General features: G+C 46.3%; 1 protein-coding gene across 3 annotated transcripts in view; it reads left to right on the top strand.

Annotated features, from left to right (window-relative positions):
* LOC106587624 (nuclear factor of activated T-cells, cytoplasmic 3) overlaps positions 1–22,042 on the top strand; it is an 83,826-nt gene that overhangs the window by 50,297 nt on the left and 11,487 nt on the right. For 2 of the 3 annotated variants that reach the window (XM_045708154.2, XM_045708156.2), the window contains exons 5-9: positions 284–480; positions 2,258–2,398; positions 12,136–12,191; positions 12,393–12,519; positions 16,163–17,347. In XM_045708154.2, the coding sequence (XP_045564110.2) occupies positions 284–480; positions 2,258–2,398; positions 12,136–12,191; positions 12,393–12,519; positions 16,163–17,347 (1,706 nt within the window). The remainder of the gene's footprint in view (positions 1–283; positions 481–2,257; positions 2,399–12,135; positions 12,192–12,392; positions 12,520–16,162; positions 17,348–22,042) is intronic. The other variant, XM_045708155.2, reaches the window with a different exon arrangement.

Here is a 22,042-nt window from a genome sequence, read left to right as displayed (position 1 = left end):
TACACTTTATTCCCTTAGTTATGGATCTACATTGACCACAGTATATATTTAGTCTTTTATTTCGAAGGCTCTGGTTTTCCAAGCTGTTTTGTCTTAGATTTGGTGTTTCCCCTCATAGCTGTAGCATTAATAAATCAAATGTACTGCTTTTGCACTTTGTAATTTGACTCAGATGGATATTTGTTCACAATATGATGGCAAAGGTTTATTATGGAATTCATTCAGCCTTCCATTCATCCTAATAAATTGCATAATTGATACCCAATCGGGGGGTGTTGCTTAGCTCCCCTCCCTATCTCTCTTGCAGTATTGACTGTGCTGGCATCCTGAAGCTGCGGAACTCAGACATTGAGCTGCGGAAGGGGGAGACTGATATCGGGCGGAAGAACACGCGTGTGCGAGTGGTGTTTCGTGTTCACATTCCCCAGCCCAATGGGAAGGTTCTCTCTCTACAGGCTGCATCCATCCCCGTGGAGTGTTGTGAGTGTCCAGATCCTGTTCAGATGCATACATACATACATACATACATACATACATACATACATACATACATACATACATACATACATACATACATACATACATACATACATACATACATACATACATACATACAGTTGAAGTCGGAAGTTTATGATGTCATGGCTTTAGAAGCTTCTGCTAATTGACATCATTTGAGTCAATTGGAGGTGTACCTGTGGATGTATTTCAAGGCCTACCTTCAAACTCAGTGCCTCTTTGCTTGACATCATGGAAAATCAAAAGAAATCAGCCAAGACCTCAGAAAAAAATTGTAGACCTCCACAAGTCTGGTTCATCCTTGGGAGCAATTTCCAAACGCCTGAAGGTACCACGTACATCTGTGCAAACAATAGTACGCAAGTTTAAACACCATGGGATCACGCAGCCGTCATACCGCTCAGGAAGTTGACGTGTTCTGTCTCCTAGAGATGAACGTACTTTCCAATTGGCTCATTCATCCCCCTCCTCTCCCCTGTAACTATTCCCCCAGGTCGTTGCTGCAAATGAGAACGTGTTCTCAGTCAACTTACCTGGTAAAATAACGGATAAAAAAACTTTGGTGCGAAAAGTGCAAATCAATCCCAGAACAACAGCAAAAGACCTTGTGAAGATGCTGGAAGAAACAGGTACAAAAGTATCTATATCCACAGTAAAACAAGTCCTATATCAACATAACCTGAAAGACCGCTCAGCAAGGAAGAAGCCACTGCTCCAAAACTGACATAAAAAAAACAGACTACGGTTTGCAACTGCACATGGGGACAAACATTTTACTTTTAGGAGAAATGTCCTCTAGTCTGGTGAAACAAAAATAGAACTGTTTGGCCATAATGACCTAATGACCATCGTTATGTTTGGAGGAAAACGGGGGAGGCTTGCAAGCCGAAGAACACCATCCCAACCGTGAAGCACGGGGGTGGCAGTATCATGTTGTGGGGGTGCTTTGCTGCAGGAGGGACTGGTGACCTTCACAAAATAGATGGCATCGTGAGGGAGGAAAATTATGTGGATATCTTGAAGCAACATCTCAAGACATCAGTCAGGAAGTTAATATCTTGGTCGCAAATTGGTCTTCCAAATGGACAATGACCACAAGCATACTTCCAAAGTTGTGGCGAAATTGCTTAAGGACAACAAAGTCAAGGTATTGGAGTGGCCATCACAGAGCCCTGACCTCAATCCTATAGAACATTTGTGGGCAGAACTGAAAAAGCGTGTGCGAGCAAGGAAGCCTACAGACCTGACTCAGTTACACCAGCTCTGTCAGGAGGAATGGGCCAAAATTCACCCAACTTATTGTGGGAAGCTTGTGGAAGGCTACCCGAAACATTTGACCCAAGTTAAACAATTTAAAGGCAATAGTACCAAATACTTATTGAGTGTATGTAAACTTCTGACCCACTGGGAATGTGATGAAAGAAATAAAAGCTGAAATAAATAATTCTCTCTTCTATTATTCTGACATTTCACATTCTTAAAATAAAGTGGTGATCCTAACTGACCTAAGACAGGGAATTTTTACTAGGATTAAATGTCAGGAATTGTGAAAAACTGAATTTAAATGTATTTGGCTAAGGTCTATGTAAATATCCAACTTCAACTGTATATACTGCCCTTTTCTCTCGCTTTACTCCCCCCTCCCTCACTCATCTCTCTTTTTCTCTGTCTCTTTCTATCTTTCTCATATGTACATTGCTGCCTATGCAAACCCCTCTCCTCTCCTCTATCCTCCCAGCCCAGCGTTCGGCCCAGGAGCTTCCCCAGGTAGAGAAGGCCAGTCTGACCGGCTGTCTGGTCAGCGGGGGAGAGGAGATGGTCATCACAGGATCCAACTTCTTCCCCGAATCAAAGGTGATATTCCTGGAGAAGGGCCCTGGTAAGAGACTTGTACACACAGCATCTCACACACTGGGGGGAAATCCTTAGGGACATCCTTGCTAAGGAATGTGATTGTTTTTCTTGATTATTTGTATTATATTGTATTTGACTTTATTTTGTAAATTGTGTATACAGTATACAGGGTTCCCTTGTAAAAGAGACGTTGGTCTCGAGGGTGTTTCCCTGTTAAAATAAAAGTAAAATAAAAAAATGGACCCACAAGCTGACTCATAATTCACATGGTCGAACAGTCCAACGGATCAGGAGGGATTATTTTTAGATTGTCCTCTTGCTACAATGGTCTTATATCAGATATATAATACTGTTTGGTTCATCCAAATTAAACAGCTCAGAATATCCACATTAGCAAATACTCTGTAGTTTGGATCCAGTGAGTTGACCCAAGATCTGGGTTACTTTAGGTACCGTAGCTCCAGCTTAACGTAACCATTGTTGTGTAGAAAACAGCGGGAGTGTAAGGACCCTTCTCAACATACTCTAGATAGAACGTCACCATCACCAACCACCTCTTGCAACACAGAGTTCAAACAGGTTCCAATAGCTGATTTACTGACTGCGGAGGAAGAGTCAGACCCAACTAGATAGAAACACCTGGAAAAAGAACAGTCCTATGCCTCCTACAGCCCTGGGCTGCGTTCCACACCATGCTGCTATCCCGCCCACTAGCACTGCTCTACTATTTAAAGCACATCTCTTTTCTGTCATCCATGGAATGTTACTACTGAGTTCTGAGTTATAATACACACATAGCTCAAGAGCAAGAGACACTAAAAATGGATCTCAATCTCTTTTTCTGATCGTTTCTGTCCGTCCCAAGAGAAAGATGGGTAGCATATCTGGCTACTGCTACTGACTGATACACAGGTTATCACACACTCACACAGTACAATCTACTGCTTACACCTGGCTCCTCAGTCTCTCTCTAGTCCTTATCAGTGTTAATATTTAGCCCTGCCCTGACCTGTTTAGTGTATTAACTTAAGAAGAGAGAGTCTCTGAGTGTGGTCAGTCCTTCTGCTCATACTGTACCTCTTCATTAATCGCTTGGGTTGAACTTAGCTTACTACAACCCACTATTTAGACTCTCCCTCCTCTAACTCTTTCAATAATAAAACACAAGTATGGGCGGGTTCCAGGATGGAAACTGTGAAAGGGTGACAGCATTCTGTGAACCAGTCCCTGCCTGCCCACCATAGCTTTGTGAAAGAGGCCAAACGAATCAAGTTCAAACACGGAGGAGAGTCAAGGGTGCTGTTACTTATTGACTAAGATACATTATTTTGAGAAATTGAGTGGAAACCTTTACCCTAGGAGTGGAGAGTATACCCTAAGAGTGGAGGAAACTTAGGCCCTGCAAACATGTGTGTCGTCATGGGGGAAAGAGAGAGATAATGATGATCTGGTTTGTGTAAATTGTCCCTCATCAAGGCTAATCCAGACGCTTATTGCAGAACATGCCTGATTGGAGGGAGCAGATGGAGGGATGGAATAAAGAGAGGAGAGTAAGAGAGTAGTAATGACAGAGTTTTCCACCTCCTCCTTCCATAAACAGAGTACAACAGTGGAATCACGTTGAGCGTGAAAGACTAGTTTATTGTGGTTAGTTAGTTAATGTATAGTCACTGTTTCCTGTGGGGGGGTGGGGTGGGGACTTCATGCGGGGGGTAGGGTGGGGACTTCATGCGGGGGGTAGGGTGGGGACTTCATGTGGGGCGTAGGGTGGAGTTTTCCTGGGGGGGTAGGATGGGGTCTTCCTGCGGGGGGTAGGATGGGGTCTTCCTGCGGGGGGTAGGATGGGGTCTTCCTGGGGGAGTAGGATGGGGACTTCATGCGGGGGTAGGGTGGGGACTTCATGCGGGGGGTAGGGTGGGGACTTAATGCGGGGGGTAGGGTGGGGACTTCATGCGGGGGGTAGGGTGGAGTCTTCCTGGGGGGGTAGGATGGGGACTTCATGCGGGGGGTAGGGTGGGGACTTCATGCGGGGGGTAGGGTGGGGACTTCATGCGGGGGGTAGGGTGGGGACTTCATGCAGGGGGTAGGGTGGAGTCTTCCTGGGGGGGTAGGGTGGAGTCTTCCTGCGGGGGGTAGGATGGGGTCTTCCTGCGGGGGGTAGGATGGGGTCTTCCTGGGGGGGTAGGATGGGGTCTTCCTGCTGGGGGTAGGATGGGGTCTTCCTGCGGGGGTAGTATGGGGTCTTCCTAGGGGGGTAGGGTGGGGTAGGGTGGGGTCTTCCTGCGGGGGGTAGGATGGCGTTTTCCTGGGGGGGTAGGGTGGGGTCTTCCTGGGGGGGTAGGGTGGGGTCTTCCTGCGGGGGGTAGGATGGGGTCTTCCTGCGGGGGGTAGGATGGGGTCTTCCTGCGGGGGGTAGGATGGGGTCTTCCTGCGGGGGGTAGGATGGCGTTTTCCTGGGGGGGTAGGGGGGGGTCTTCCTGGGGGGGTAGGATGGGGTCTTCCTGCGGGGGGTAGGATGGCGTTTTCCTGGGGGGGTAGGGTGGGGTCTTCCTGGGGGGGTAGGGTGGGGTCTTCCTGTGGGGGGTAGGATGGGGTCTTCCTGCGGGGGGTAGGATGGGGTCTTCCTGGGGCATACATACAAATAAATGCAGTGGCGGCGCGCCGCTCCTAAATGCACAGAGGAGGAGAGGAGGGTTGGGTAACAGGGATCCCTAGCTCCAGGCACCAGTTGATAACAAGTACTACATTATGGTTTATGGAAGCTCTACTGGACTCTCTACGGTTTATGGAAGCTCTACTGGACTCTCTACGGTTTATGGAAGCTCTACTGGACTCTCTACGGTTTATGGAATCTCTACTGGACTCTTTACGGTTTATGGAAGCTCTACTGGGCTCTCTACGGTTTATGGAAGCTCTACTGGACTCTCTACGGTTTATGGAATCTCTACTGGACTCTCTACGGTTTATGGAATCTCTACTGGACTCTCTTCTTGACTTGTTCAATTCCCATTTTTAAAGATGATAAAAGTCACTTTCAATAGAAACGTTTGCTAAATGACCATACTATGTTTTTATTACAAGCGGTAATGGAGGTCTTTTAGTGAGTTGGTTGTGTGTGTCCATTCAGTTTTCCAGTTCTTTGTGGGCTTCAGTTAGTTATGTCAATGGACTGGACTGCACTGCAGATAGGGGAGGAGGGAGAGGGGTGGTTGAAGAAGGGGAGACATAATGATGCAGGCAGGCGAACTCTGGTCCATCTGGCTACAGCAGGTCTGTCAGTGTGAGGTCTGGTCTTTGGCTCGTTCGCTCATCACCTCCTAATGCTAGGAAAAGCAGAAAGGTCCTTTCCCTCTGTCCAGATGAAACAGGATCACATCCATTGGCTTCATGCTGACTTCTATCACTTTATTACCTGCTCTGGGGGAGGGAGGGAGCAGTTTGGCTCAGAGGAAGGGGAATATGAAAAATGCATTATTATTATTCTGAGGGAAAAAAATATTATTTGACCAGAGTGAACCTCATCAAACAGAGGAAAAGGACCCCTAGATGGAATGACTGACTATACTGACTGACTATACTGACTGACTCTACTGATGGACTATTTTGGCCTACTGACTCTACTGGCTTACTGACTGTACTGGCTTACTGACTGACTATACTGACTATACTGGCTTACTGACTCTACTGGCTTACTGACTGACTGTACTGTACTGACTCTACTGGCTCTACTGGCTTACTGACTGACTGTACTGTACTGACTATACTGGCTTACTGACTGGCTTACTGACTCTACTGGCTTACTGACTCTACTGGCTCTACTGGTTTACTGACTGACCGTACTGTACTGACTATACTGGCATACTGACTCTACTGGCATACTGACTCTACTGGCTTATTGACTCTACTGGCTTACTGACTGACTGTACTGTACTGACTCTACTGGCTTACTGACTCTACTGGCTTACTGGCTCTACTGGCTTACTGACTGACCGTACTGTACTGACTATACTGGCTTACTGACTCTACTGGCTTATTGACTCTACTGGCTTACTGACTGACTGACTGTACTGTACTGACTCTACTGGCTTACTGACTCTACAGGCTTACTGACGTACTGTACTGACTATACTGGCTCGCTGACCCACTGTACTGTACTGACTGACTGTACTGTACTGACTGTACTGTACTGACTATACTGGCTTACTGACTACTGGCTTACTGACTCTACTGGCTTATTGACTCTACTGGCTTACTGACTGTACTGTACTGACTATACTGGCTTACTGACTGACTATACTGGCTTACTGACTCTACTGGCTTACTGACTGACTGTACTGTACTGACTATACTGGCTTACTGACTGGCTTACTGACTCTACTGGCTAACTGACTCTACTGGCTTACTGACTATACTGGCTTACTGACTGGCATACAGACTCTACTGGCTTATTGACTCTACTGGCTTACTGAGTGTACTGGCTTACTGACTGACTGTACTGACTCTACTGGCTTATTGACTCTACTGGCTTACTGACTGACTGTACTGTACTGACTCTACTGGCTTACTGACTCTACTGGCTTACTGAGGTACTGTACTGACTATACTGGCTTACTGGCTCGCTGACCCACTGTACTGTACTGACTCTACTGACTGACTGTACTGTACTGACTCTACTGGCTTACTGACTCTACTGGCTTACTGACTCTACTGGCTTATTGACTCTACTGGCTTACTGACGTACTGTACTGACTATACTGGCTTACTGGCTCGCTGACCCACTGTACTGTACTGACTCTACTGACTGACTGTACTTTACTGACTGTACTGTACTGACTATACTGGCTTACTGACTCTACTGGCTTACTGACGTACTGTACTGACTATACTGGCTTACTGGCTCGCTGACCCACTGTACTGTACTGACTCTACTGACTGACTGTACTTTACTGACTGTACTGTACTGACTATACTGGCTTACTGACTCTACTGGCTTACTGACTCTACTGGCTTACTGACTGTACTGGCTTACTGACTCTACTAGCTTACTGACTGACTGTACTGTACTGACACTACTGGCTTACTGGCTCTACTGGCTTACTGACTGACTGTACTGTACTGACTATACTGGCTTACTGACTGACTATACTGGCTTACTGACTATACTGGCTTACTGACTCTACTGGCTTACTGACTCTACTGGCTTACTGGCTCTACTGGCTTACTGACTAACTGTACTGTACTGACTATACTGGCTTACTGACTGACTATACTGGCTTTCTGACTCTACTGGCTCTACTGACTGACTGTACTGTACTGACTATACTGGCTTACTGACTCTACTGACTCTACTGGCTTACTGACTCTACTGGCTTACTGACTCTACTGGCTTACTGACTGACCTTACTGTACTGACTATACTAGCTTACTGGCTCTACTGGCTTACTGACTGACCGTACTGTACTGACTCTACTGGCTTACTGACTCTACTGGCTTACTGACTCTACTGGCTTACTGACGTACTGTACTGACTATACTGGCTTACTGGCTCGCTGACCCACTGTACTGTACTGACTCTACTGACTGACTGTATTGTACTGACTGTATTGTACTGACTATACTGGCTTACTGACTCTACTGGCTTATTGACTCTACTGGCTTACTGACTCTACTGGCTCTACTGGCTTACTGACTGACTGTACTGTACTGACTATACTGGCTTACTGACTGACTGTACTGACTATACTGGCTTACTGGCTTACTGACTGACTGTACTGACTATACTGGCTTACTGACTGACTGTACTGTACTGACTATGCTGGCTTACTGACTGACTATACTGGCTTACTGACTCTACTGGCTTACTGGCTTACTGACTGACTGTACTGTACTGACTATACTGGCTTACTGACTCTACTGACTCTACTGGCTTACTGACTCTACTGGCTTACTGACTGACCGTACTGTACTGACTATACTAGCTTACTGGCTCTACTGGCTTACTGACTGACTGTACTGTACTGACTATACTGGCTTACTGACTCTACTGACTCTACTGGCTTACTGACTCTACTGGCTTACTGACTCTACTGGCTTACTGACTGACCGTACTGTACTGACTATACTAGCTTACTGGCTCTACTGGCTTACTGACTGACCGTACTGTACTGACTCTACTGGCTTACTGACTCTACTGGCTTACTGACTCTACTGGCTTACTGACTCTACTGGCTTACTGACGTACTGTACTGACTATACTGGCTTACTGGCTCGCTGACCCACTGTACTGTACTGACTCTACTGACTGACTGTATTGTACTGACTGTATTGTACTGACTATACTGGCTTACTGACTCTACTGGCTTACTGACTCTACTGGCTTATTGACTCTACTGGCTTACTGACTCTACTGGCTTACTGACTGACTGTACTGTACTGACTATACTGGCTTACTGACTGACTGTACTGACTATACTGGCTTACTGGCTTACTGACTGACTGTACTGTACTGACTATACTGGCTTACTGACTGACTATACTGGCTTACTGACTCTACTGGCTTACTGGCTCTACTGGCTTACTGACTGACTGTACTGTACTGACTATACTGGCTTACTGACTCTACTGACTCTACTGGCTTACTGACTCTACTGGCTTACTGACTGACCGTACTGTACTGACTATACTAGCTTACTGGCTCTACTGGCTTACTGACTGACCGTACTGTACTGACTATACTGGTTTATTGACTCTACTGGCTTATTGACTCTACTGGCTTACTGACTGACTGTACTGACTCTACTGGCTTACTGACTCTACTGGCTTACTGACTCTACTGGCTTATTGACTCTACTGGCTTACTGACTGACTGTACTGTACTGACTCTACTGGCTTACTGACTATACTGGCTTACTGGCTCGCTGACCCACTGTACTGTACTGACTCTACTGACTGACTGTACTGTACTGACTGTACTGTACTGACTATACTGGCTTACTGACTCTACTGGCTTATTGACTCTACTGGCTTACTGACTGTACTGTACTGACTATACTGGCTTACTGACTCTACTGGCTTACTGACTGACTGTACTGTACTGGCTTACTGACGTACTGTACTGACTATACTGGCTTACTGGCTCGCTGACCCACTGTACTGTACTGACTCTACTGACTGACTGTACTGTACTGACTATACTGGCTTACTGACTATACTGGCTTACTGACTCTACTGGCTTACTGACTCGACTGACTGTACTGACTATACTAGCTTACTGACTCTACTGGCTTACTGACTCTACTGGCTTACTGACTGACTGTACTGACTATACTAGCTTACTGGCTTTACTGGCTTACTGACTGACTGTACTATACTGGCTTACTGGCTCTACTGGCTTACTTACTGACTGTACTGTACTGACTACTGGCTTACTGGCTCTACTGGCTTACTTACTGACTGACTGTACTGACTATACTGGCTTACTGGCTCTACTGGCTTACTTACTGACTGACTGTACTGTACTGACTATACTGGTTTACTGGCTCTACTGTACTGACTGACTGTACTGACTGACTGTACTGACTGACTCTACTGTAATGACTACTGTAGGGCCTTGATGAGGGCAGAAGGCGAGGGGAGGATGATGTAACAAACTGTGGTTGAATTGAAATTGCATTTAACACACCAGGCACCAGTGTTTTTCCTTTCTTCCATACAAAAGGACTAAAAGCTGCAGTTATTCTAGCTGTCTGAATAGCTTAGCCCTCATTGTTTTGGTAGATATCATAACACATGGACGTGTGTTTTTAACTCTCTGAGAGAGGAGTGTATATAGAACATGTTTTTTCTATGAAAGGGAGGGGTGGATGGATGTGTTTTCTGTCCGTCATCGGGTAGGTTCCTGTTGGAGCTTGTTTAGTGGTGGGCGAAGGACGGTGGCAGTACATGTGGGGCCCTCTCCCTCCTCTCTCCTGCCTATTGAATGTCAACATGTGCTGCAGAAATACACTCAGTATGCTGAAGTCAGACAGAGCTAAGGCACCCAAGGTCATTATTCAGTCATTACCAGAAAGCTGACTCAGATACCTAGAGGAGTAGCTAGAGCCCCTCTTTCACGAGAAGAGATGGAACCTCCCAGTAGAGATACAATAGCCTAAAGTGGCTTATGTCATAAACCTGTTCTGTTTCATTCTGTGGGACGGTGGAATCTCCACTGATTTCTATAGAAGAGTCTAATGCACCACAGGATTACTGGGGCAAAGACTGTCATCTGCCTCTGTTAGGATGAGATCAAGGGTCTTCCTAACTAAAGTAGTATGTTATCTCTCTGAACAGTTACCAGTTAAGAGGAGATCAGAGTATGGCCATCTACTATAGATGGCTATTAGAAGGGGAAGCGTTTGGAAAGAAAAGCAGAATACTGTAGATGTACAGGACTTAGCCTATAACTACAGTACAGCTATAAGATCCCATTGTAAAGATGGGGAGTCTTTCAGCAGGCATTAGGGCAGATTGTTTTGGGGAGCCCTTTGGTTAAGTGGAGAAGTAACACAGGTGCGGTCAGATGTAATCAGATCCATACGTGATGTTATGAACAGCATGAAACAGCCCCATTTGCAATTGCAAGTTAGTGTGGCATCATGCCATTTAAAAAAAGTTGTAGCTACTTACTACTGAAGTGACTGCAGTAGTTGTGCAGTAGTAGCTGAATACATTTCTGATTTAGTAGTTGTGATGATCGTGACTTCTCCTTAACTGCAGCAGCCCATTATAATTCTCTCAACTGTTTTTCTGAATGGCTGGATGCCTAAGATGTCTGGCCAGATCATTAGATCTGTAGGAGGAAAACTGGAAAATAAGAGGATGTTTCCTTTCCTAAGCTAGCCAGAACTCTGGCAGCGCAACGTAGCCTAGCGCGTGGTGGACCGCCCGGCGGAGGGAGGCAGGGATTTTCAATAAATAGAGAGTTATTCCACTCGTCTCTCCATAATGTTAACCAGGCAAGACAAACAGCAGGATATTTAGACTTTGATTACTTTTTAATAGCTGTAAAAATACTCTCCACAGAGTTTTTGTGTCCATAAAGATGACATCATTGAAATGTTTCTGGTCCCCCAGCCAGAACCAATTGAAATCCCTCTGCTTTCCGAAGATTTTCTGTGGTTCATATTGAGCCATGTCTGCTGGGGCAGAGAGTCTTACACTGACATGATGATCATTAGGAAAATAGACAGTAACCCAGAGGGTCTGAAATATAGTGCAATGATCATAGATTGTCTTCATAATTAGGTTCTTTGGCCGGAGTGTATTACATGTCAGGTGCTTTGAGCTACTTGACTTATTCAACTCAGCATTACTGTATGATCTTTAAATGTAATGGTCTTGGTTTTCTATTTGAAAACTTTTTGACAGATACTATAATTCACTTCCTCCCAGATTCACATTGATATAGGAATTAGTCCAAGAGCTGGCAATTCAATTAGGGGAGGATTTGATGGAGTCCTTTGTGTCAAATTTGTCTGTTGACTCCATCTGTTTTGTGGAGGAGGTGGGTTGAGACTATGCTGAATCCCAATGGGTGCCATTCTGCCATTTATTCATTAATTCACACATAATTTGAAAAGCAGACAAAGAGCTGAATGCATTGTCTCTCGCCAGGCCCAGACTGGAGTGGGAATGCTGTGATCTTGCCGTCTGTCAAAATGGAGTCCAACAATGTGTTTTACTCATCTGTCATGTCTTCTCCCTCTCTTTTTGTCTTTTTAGATGGAAGACCCCAGTGGGAAGTGGAGGCGAAAATCATCCATGAGAAAAGTCAAGGAGTAAGTAGAACATAAGCTTTCTACACCTCTCTGTAGCTTAGCTGTCACAAACATGATGTATATTATTCTGTATGATTAGGCTGTATTTCTACAGCTGTTATATTGATGTAGCATTATTCATGAATTATTACTAAAGTATCCTGACTAATGTGAATGTCTGTGAGAAGTGGAAACGTTGACTGTGTTGGTTCCTTCTCCCAGTCGAGCGTCGTAGTCGAGGTTCCTCCCTACCACAGTAAGACCGTGACCTCTGCTGTTCAGGTGCACTTCTACGTGTGTAATGGCAAACGGAAAAGGAGCCAATCACAACGCTTCACTTACCTGTCAGGTAGGACGATCTGCATTCTACACCAATCATAGTGCTTGAATTGCAAGTATTTAGAATCACTGGCGGTTAAGTTCCACTGCAGATGATTAGATACAGTGAGGGAAAAAAGTATTTGATCGCCTGCTGATTTTGTACGTTTGCCCACTGACAAAGAAATGATCAGTCTATAATTTCAATGGTAGGTTTATTTGAACAGTGAGAGACAGAATAACAACAAAAAATCCAGAAAACGCATGTCAAAAATGTTATAAAATGATTTGCATTTTAATGAGGGAAATAAGTATTTGACCCCTCTGCAAAACATGACTTATTACTTGGTGGCAAAACCCTTGTTGGCAATCACAGAGGTCAGACATTTCTTGTAGTTGGCCACCAGGTTTGCACACATCTCAGGAGGGATTTTGTCCCACTCCTCTTTGCAGATCTTCTCCAAGTCATTAAGGTTTCGAGGCTGACGTTTGGCAACTTGAACCTTCAGCTCCCTCCACAGATTTTCTATGGGATTAAGGTCTGGAGACTGGCTAGGCCACTCCAGGACCTTAATGTGCATCTTCTTGAGCCACTCCTTTGTTGCCTTGGCCGTGTGTTTTGGGTCATTGTCATGCTGGAATACCCATCCACAACCCATTTTCAATGCCCTGGCTGAGGGAAGGAGGTTCTCACCCAAGATTTGACGGTACATGGCCCCGTCCAGCGTCCCTTTGATGCGGTGAAGTTGTCCTGTCCCCTTAGCAGAAAAACACCCCCAAAGCATAATGTTTCCACCTCCATGTTTGACGGTGGGGATGGTGTTCTTGGGGTCATAGGCAGCATTTCACCTCCTCCAAACACGGCGAGTTGAGTTGATGCCAAAGAGCTCCATTTTGGTCTCATCTGACCACAACACTTTCACCCAGTTGTCCTCTGAATCATTCAGATGTTCATTGGCAAACTTCAGACGGGCATGTATATGTGCTTTCTTGAGCAGGGGGACCTTGCGGGCGCTGCAGGATTTCAGTCCTTCACGGCGTAGTGTGTTACCGATTGTTTTCTTGGTGACTATGGTCCCAGCTACCTTGAGATCATTGACAAGATCCTCCCGTGTAGTTCTGGGCCGATTCCTCACCGTTCTCATGATCATTGCAACTCCACGAGGTGAGATCTTGTATGGAGCCCTAGGCCTGAGGGAGATTGACAGTTCTTTTGTGTTTCTTTCATTTGCGAATAATCGCACCAACTGTTGTCACCTTCTCACCAAGCTGCTTGGCGATGGTCTTGTAGCCCATTCCAGCCTTGTGTAGGTCTACAATCTTGTCCCTGACATCCTTGGAGAGCTCTTTGGTCTTGGCCGTGGTGGAGAGTTTGGAATCTGATTGACTGATTGCTTCTGTGGACAGGTGTCTTTTATACAGGTAACAAACTGAGATTAGGAGCACTCCCTTTAAGAGTGTGCTCCTAATCTCAGCTCGTTACCTGTATAAAAGACACCTGGGAGACAGAAATCTTTCTGATTGAGAGGGGGCCAAATACTTATTTCCCTCATTAAAATGCAAATCAATTTATAAAATTTTTGACATGCGTTTTTCTGGATTTTTTTGATGTTATTCTGTCTCCCACTGTTCAAATAAACCTACCATTAAAATTATAGACTGATAATTTCTTTGTCAGTGGCCAAACGTACAAAATTAGCAGGGGATCAAATACTTTTTTCCCTCACTGTATGGCAACACGTGGTGTTTAGCTAACATCTCATCAACCACATTTATATGATGTAGCAATTGTGTCGTATGTGTGGCAGTGGGAGTGTTCTAAAGACATACTGGAACAGGATCAAGTGGAGTCACGTTGAAACCTGCTTTTCACTCCTCTGTTGACCTCTCAGGGGGATTGACAGAAAGCAGATACAGCCATGGAAAGCAGCAGCACACGCATACAAACATACACACACTGCTGAGGATCCTGCTTTTGGGCTTAGCTAACTAACCCGGTTTTGGAGAGCTTTGAACTTTCCCTCCCAGTTTGCATAGCTGTGGTTAAAGAAGGGGCACCTCCACTAACAGTTACATGTGCACCTGCCAACTGTTCATGTAAAGCACCATGAAACTCTTATTGCTGTCTATTTCTGATGTGTATTTGCATTGAAGTTTTAGTATGCAAATCTCTGCTCTCCAGGAACGTTTTATTGCACACAGGAATTGTGGGAATATCAAATGGTGTTGTTTGCCTAAAATGAAATCTCTTCGAGGCTGAATTTTTTTTTTTTTTTTTACGTGGATTCTACAGTTTCTTAATGTTTTTCATTAAGTGAAATCCCTGCATAGTTACTTGATATTGTTATTGTTTTCCAACAATAACGTCAAACCAACGTTAGTCAAAATGAAAACTGTGTTGGCGGAATATAATGACAAGTGAGCAAATTCTGATACCACAGCAGTGTGTGTGCGTGCGTTTAGATGTGTATGTGCCCCTCCACCCACTCTCCGTTTGCAGCACGTCGCCCACTCTTCAAGTGCTTCCTGTTTTCCACGCTACCCTACCAGGACAGCCAATTAGAGCACAGCACAGGAAGCCTGCTCTGTCAGTGTAGACGCCACTATTGTTACCACGGACACCGCACGCTTAATTGTGGCATCACCGGCCCACCAATCACACTGTGCTACCTAGTGTGCGTGGGTAGTAGGGCCCTGGCTGGCCCGGTATAGGGATGAACTGTGAGAGAAGAGCATCAGTTAACTTCTGAGATCCCTTAAAGAGGATGTCACGATTAGAATGTGTAGGGTTCTCAGTTGTTCCTGGTCAGGTGGTCAAGACAAGAAAAACTTAGTCATTAGGGTTGGCCAAGTATGGATAGGTGCTGTCAGCATAGTCCAGAGGAAGACCCTTCTGTCTCTACAATATCGCAGTGTCTTTCCCCTTCAAAACGAAAACATGGAAAAAAGCACCATTTAACCCAATCTATCACAGTATCTCTGTCCCTTCCCCCTCAGACACAAGTCTTCCTGGCTGTATTCTCTCAGTAACATGCCTGTCAGAGGGAGGGCCCGGGGAGGTAGTAGGGGTACTAGGGGCTGTGAACTGGTTTGTCCTCCTCCTGGTTTCAGCATGGCTGGAAGGCATTTTGCTTCTCCCCATACTGCAGTCAACATGATGGCACCCAAACCCAACAACATATGCTCCCTCTCTCTGATTCAGAGCTGGGTCAAAACAAAACCCTGCCCGGTCACAAGCACCAGATTGGGAAATAGGTCACTGATTGGTACACAGCAGAATTGTGCTATGCGCTGTTGTAAAGGTGCTCCGTTTAAGTAAAGATTTCTAATCTAGTTAACACATACATTCTGAACTTGGGTGAACCACAATGCTTTGACTTGGTGGATGTTGATTGGGAAGTTAATCCTGAGATTTGGCTATTTGTGGTGTTCCAGAATTTGGTAAACAAATGAGTACTGCCTTGTGTTTTTATTTGGAATTCATAATCTGTTGTCATAATCATCACATACGTCACCAAAATATTTATGGCTGCAATGAAAGATTTGAATATGTTAATGCTGGTATCATGTGAATGGCAATGTGTTGGTTTCCCGTACTGAGTGTCTCGCTCTCTCTCTGTCTACCGCCCGCCCTCCCTCTCTCTCTCTCGCTCACTCTCACTCACTGTCTCCAGTCCTGGTGAAGCAAGAGCACAACAGAGAAGAGATGGAAGGGCCCCCTGCTGTGCCCCCCATGCCTGGTATGTCCATGCCCCTGGCCCATGCTGCCAGCCTGGTCCGCAGTACCCACACCCAGCTGCCTTCCCCTGAGCAGGGCCACCAACCGGACGGCCTTCTGTCCAGCTCTCCCCGGGGCCTGGCTGCGGGCCCCGGCTCCAGCCTCCATACTCTGCAGCCTGCCTGCCCCCTCATGGGCTCCCCCTCCTTCCAGCACCTGCCTCACCTCCAGGGCCGAGGCCTCCACACGCCTGCTGACTGCCACATGACGTTCCATCCGGGCCCAGCCCCTCCCAACAGGCCCTCCTACCAACACCATCCTGTGCAGCAGAGTCACACCCACCCCGGCCACCTAAGCAACCTAAATCCCAACCTGCCCTACAATGGCCAGCCCAGCCTTTCCATGAACATGAACACTGGGGCTCCGCAGGGCTATGAGAGGATGCCTTTCCACCAGCAGCAGTCTGACCCCGGGGCCTCCCACCCCCACCCCATGGGGCTGGGTATGGTGTACCACTCCTCCCCATCCACCTCCGCCCAGCAGGTCTCCAGCCCCCACAGCCCCATCTCCACGGCCCCCCACAGCCAGCCCATGACCCACTCCTCCCACTCTGCCCCTCACCTGCTCTCCATGGGCTACCACTGCCCCCCCAACCCCAGCCAGGTGCCCTCGCCCACCCGCCCCAACCACCCAATGGGCCAGCCCTCACCCACCCACCCCAACCATCCGATGCAGCCCTCCCCCCAGCTGCAGAGAGCTATGGGGGGCTACCACCCCACCAACCAGAGGTCTGCCTCCTGTCCCACTACCTCCAGTGCCCCTCCAGCCCACATTGTTCCCTCTCCCCATTCCGGGCAATCCTCCCCCCAGCTCCACTCCCTGCCCTACCAGTCGCCCACCTCCCCCTCCCCCACCGGCAGCCCCCTGGGCCCCCCAGCACACAGTCCCCAGGCCAGCAGCCCTGTCATGTCCAGCCTGTCCCCAGGCTCGTGCAGCAGCAACCCCGTGCAGCAGCACCCCCTTGCCCCCCAGCAGAGCCCCTTCCCTATGGAGGGGGAGAGTGTGAACATCAAGCAGGAGCCGGAGGAGAGAGAGCCCACCTTCAGATCCATCGGCCTGCAGGACATCACACTGGACGACGGTAAAACACAGCTCTGTCTATGTCAGCCTCTCCATCTCTCTCTGTGTCTGTACTCACTACACTCTCTCTGTATCTCATTCTCTCTTGATTAGAGGGAATTTAAAAGCCCTTACATTTTCGTTATTTTATTATCCTTTTAGAATTAAAAGAAGTTGAATTACATTACATTGTTGCATAGCAATTACTGTGTGTGGAAGGCCCTTTCCATTCTGAAGAGGACTAATGTACCTCTATTTACGGTGGTACTGACTGGAGAATGATGAGACTAACTCATTAACAGTGCCTCTTCACTTCAAGAACACTACAAATCCTAACTCGGCACAAGCCGTCTGAGAAACCACCATTCCCCATTTAGTTTCTAATCTGCCATGCACAGCCACTTCTGCTTCTCTGCACCCTGGTCCCACTGAGTCACGTATTCAAATAAACAGCAGTCAAATGGCCCATAGTTAATAAACAGCCTGGAGTGGCTGCGACAGAAAGTGTGTGTGCATCAGGAAGTGCTGTATTGTGTGCTAACAAGGGCCAGGCTAATTACACGGCCCATTATCAATAAGTCATGTATGAAAGGCCATCAGACACAAGTTCACCAGCTGCATAATACACTGCATGTGTATGCCTACACACACTCATACACTCAGACTTAGTCGCACAGTTGTGTGTACGCACGCATAATCATAATCAGTATATCCTTAATTACTCACTCTCTATTTCTCTCTCTCACACTCTCCAACACACACGCACACACACATTGTTAAAGTAAAAGTCTGGCTGCCTCAGTCAATTTCCCTCAGACGGTGTAGCTTCAGGTAACTGCCAAAATAAAGGAAACACCACGAGCCAGAACAGCTTCAATGCGCTTTGGCATAGATTCTACAAGTGTCTGGAACTCTATTGGAGGGATGCGACACCATTTTACCATGAGAAATTTGTTGATGGTGGGGGAAAAACGTTCCAGAATCTCTCATAAGTGTTCAATTGGGTTGAGATCTGGTGACTGACACGGCCATGGCATATTGTGAAACATCAGCAAGTTGAGCAGTCTTGGTCACCGAAGCTCCTGCCAAATGTGCCCCCCTCCCACCCAAACTCACTGAGATCTCTTCTAGCATTGGCAGCTAAAATAATAGGCAACTGGGCCTGCCCAGCATTTTTATATACGACCCTAAGCATGATGATGGGATGTTAATTCCACACCAGTGTGGAAGCACTTGCTTTCAATATGCTTTGTATCCCTCATTTACTCAAGTGTTTCCTTTATTTTGGCAGTGACCTGTACATACCAAGAAGAAAAGTGTGAGAAAAGTTGTTGACTGAAAAGACTGACAGGTTCACCCTGGGATTAGTAAATCCCTGTCTGAGCGAGGCCTAGAAATAGCTTCTGTGCCATGCAGGCTCTGTAGGACGCACAAACACACACACACACAAAACGCACACACACTGGCTCTGTAGGACACACGCACACACACAAAACGCACACACACTGGCTCTGTAGGACACACGCACACACACGCACACACACAAAACGCACACACACATGGCTCTGTAGGACACACACACACACACGCACACACACTGGCTCTGTAGGACGTCATGAAGCAGTGAATGACTGAGTTTTTAGGAGGTCAGAGCAGCACATGAAATATACCACAGAGCAGACCAGGGTTCATGTGTATTTAAGTATTTGTTATTTAAATACACAAAAAAATGTATTTGACTATTTTCAAATAATGTGGCCCGAATTAACTACTTCCATTGAAAGTATTTGAAAGTATTTTCGGTAACACTTTATTTGGATAGTCCATATGTAGATGCTCTACAGACTATCAGTAACATTTCAACTAACTATCTACTAACCCTAGCTCTAACTTTAACCCTAAACTTAACCCTTACCCTAACCTTATTCTTAACCTAACCGTAACCTTAGCAATCAGTTGTTTATCAACAGATAGTTTGTTGATAGTATGACCATCTGTAGAGCATCTACAGAGTGAAAATCTGGACTATCCAAATAAAGTGTGACCGTATTTTCAAATACTTATTTCAAATACTATATTAAAATAACTGGGTTAAATGCATGGGAGTGTATTTGAGTCTGTGCATTTGAGTGTTTTCAAATACTTTCCAAGTGTATTTCTAAATACATTCCAATATTCAACTACTTGTCTTTTCAAATAAAAAAATATCTAAATACTTACATCTAAATGTCTTTGAAAGTGAGTGAACTCTTGTCTACTAGACTATCTGTGTGTCTTTCTGTTAATGTCTGTATGTCTGTCTATCTGTCTGAGTTCTAGTAGTCTAACTAAGAGCAGGGTCAGTTAGTTACATGTCAGTCAGTGCTGATATGTACATTTTGATATGATAGTCATTCCCTGGTAGGATTTCAGTATACAGTAGTATCATCAGGGGTGCAACTTTCACTTGTCCCCCCCCAGTTTTATCGTTGGAATGTGATACAAAACGAGGCAACTGTGTGCTTTAGGATCATGCGGACGCCTCTGAGTGGTCGGGTAGGCTGTTTGGAGTGTTTATCTTACTATTTTAAAAAAAAAAAATATATATATATATATATATATATATATATATTCCCCCCCCACTTCTAAAACCAAAGTTGCGTCCCTGAGTATCACTGTAGTATTGCCTGCATAGACTCGTGTCAGCACAAGTCTGTGTGTGGTACACACACACTGTTGTGGTGAGGTGACAGATGGCCTTGGTGACTGGTGACGTACGCCAGCGCAGGGGCCGTGTGTGTGTGTGTGTGTGTGTGTGTGTGTGTGTGTGTGTGTGTGGTGTGTGTGTGTGTGTGTGTGTGTGTGTGTGTGTGTGTGTGTGTGTGTGTGTGTGTGTGTGTGTGTGTGTGTGTGTGTGTGTGTGTGTGTGTGTGCAGTACGTCTACTGTGGGTGTGGGGGGGTCAGGAGTGGCACAGACTTACTGACAGATGGACAGACGAGTTGAGGATCCCACCCAACTGGCAGTATGCACCCAAAAATGCATCCCCACGTCTAATACTCCTCCTAGACGAATTCTCATCTCCAATAAACAGGTTTATAACAAAGAGTATGTATTTATCAGTAAGAGGCAGGAGGAGTTAGAGATGGCAGGAGGAGCTAGAGCTAGCAGATGAAAGGAAACTGCTGTGTACAGGACCTCTGCTTCTTTATTGGTAGGTACAGTAGTCTGTATCTGGTTTAGTGTCCATATTTAGTGTCAATATATTTCCAATCTTTCTGAACAGTGTTAATGTGAGTGCACTGTTAACAGGGACAGTAATTGTACAGTAGTGTGTATGGCGTGCTGTAGGTGTGTGCAACCTTGCTCTCCCCCTTCCTCTCTTGTGTGAATGTGAGTGAACCCTCCTGTGAGGGTGATTACGGCCGTCATGGTGACAGACTGAACCACTTGTGGTGCCGACCCGTGTGTTTATCTAATTAATCAGCTGGCCCTGTGTTTGCACAGACAACACACACATACACAGTGCAGGCGGGAGGGGGGGTTAGCGGAGGCTGTGTGTGTGACACGGCGTGCCTGCATCTTTTGTTTGCTCTCCTGCTCGGGCCACAGCTGCCTCTCGCCATGAGCACGGCATTCTGGGTTAATAATAGGCCGGGCCTGCTGCTCCCGCCCTTCTTGTGAGAGACAACGATATAGAGCAGGCACACACACTTATTTCTAGCGCTGTCATAGTGTACACACACACACACACACACACACACACACACACACACACACACACACACACACAGAGACACAGGCACATAGTACACACAGTAAATGCACCCACCAAAAGCAGCCATATTCACGTCAGTACTATGAGTATGGCGCCACACATTGTAAACACTGTGCACACAGTAGTTAATCACATACTTTAGGCAGTTTTCTCAGGCACAACTCTATATACAAATACACGAGCAATGCCGCTTACAGAGCATGTGCACAGTCCCTGTTGACACAGCATAGCCAACAACACACAGACATAAACACACACACGTCTACATTTAAAACATGGGCTAATCTGGGTCTGTTACTAAGGCTCCTGAAACATAGCTTTCACCAGACTCCAATCCCCTCCATGAGGTAGGCCCTGTCCATCTCTACTACTACAGACCCAGGGATCCAACCTCTAGTCTACAGGTTGCACTACCACTAGACGGAAGTCACAGAACCCTGGCACCATGCTGCTGGTCGGTTTGGGTCAAGCAGGCCTCAGTCTCCAGAGTTCTGAGTTGTCCCCAACAGTGGAAACTCTCCTCTGGTGCTCTGTGGTTTGGTGGCTTTGTGGCTTGGTCCAAGTCCCAGCCCAGCCAGTGGCTGATTATAACTTCTAACCGAGCATGGCAGATAAATAACACAACTCTCCATTCATGTGAGGAAAAAACAAAAGCGGTAGGAAAATGCATCAGGCCTGGACCTAACCAAACTCAGCTAGTTAAACACAATCACAAACGCACACCGCCGGCCCTGGAACAAGTGGAAACCTATTTTGTTTGTCATCTTTCCATACAATTAAAGACTTAGGAATGTAATGAAGGCAGAGGTATTGGCAGTGTAGCACCAGCATCGGGTGCTGGGTTCTGGGGTTCAGGTCCTGCCAGTGTGCCTTTCTCTCTCTCTCTCGTGTGCGTGTGTCTGTGTGTGCGTGCTTTTCAGTGTGTTTCTCCGTCAAGATGTTGGCCAGCGGCAGGCAGATG

The sequence above is a fragment of the Salmo salar genome, chromosome 26 (assembly GCF_965601325.2).
Source record: "Salmo salar chromosome 26, fSalSal1, whole genome shotgun sequence".
Classification (NCBI taxonomy): domain Eukaryota; kingdom Metazoa; phylum Chordata; class Actinopteri; order Salmoniformes; family Salmonidae; genus Salmo; species Salmo salar.
This window is presented reverse-complemented; position numbering and strand designations above follow the sequence as displayed.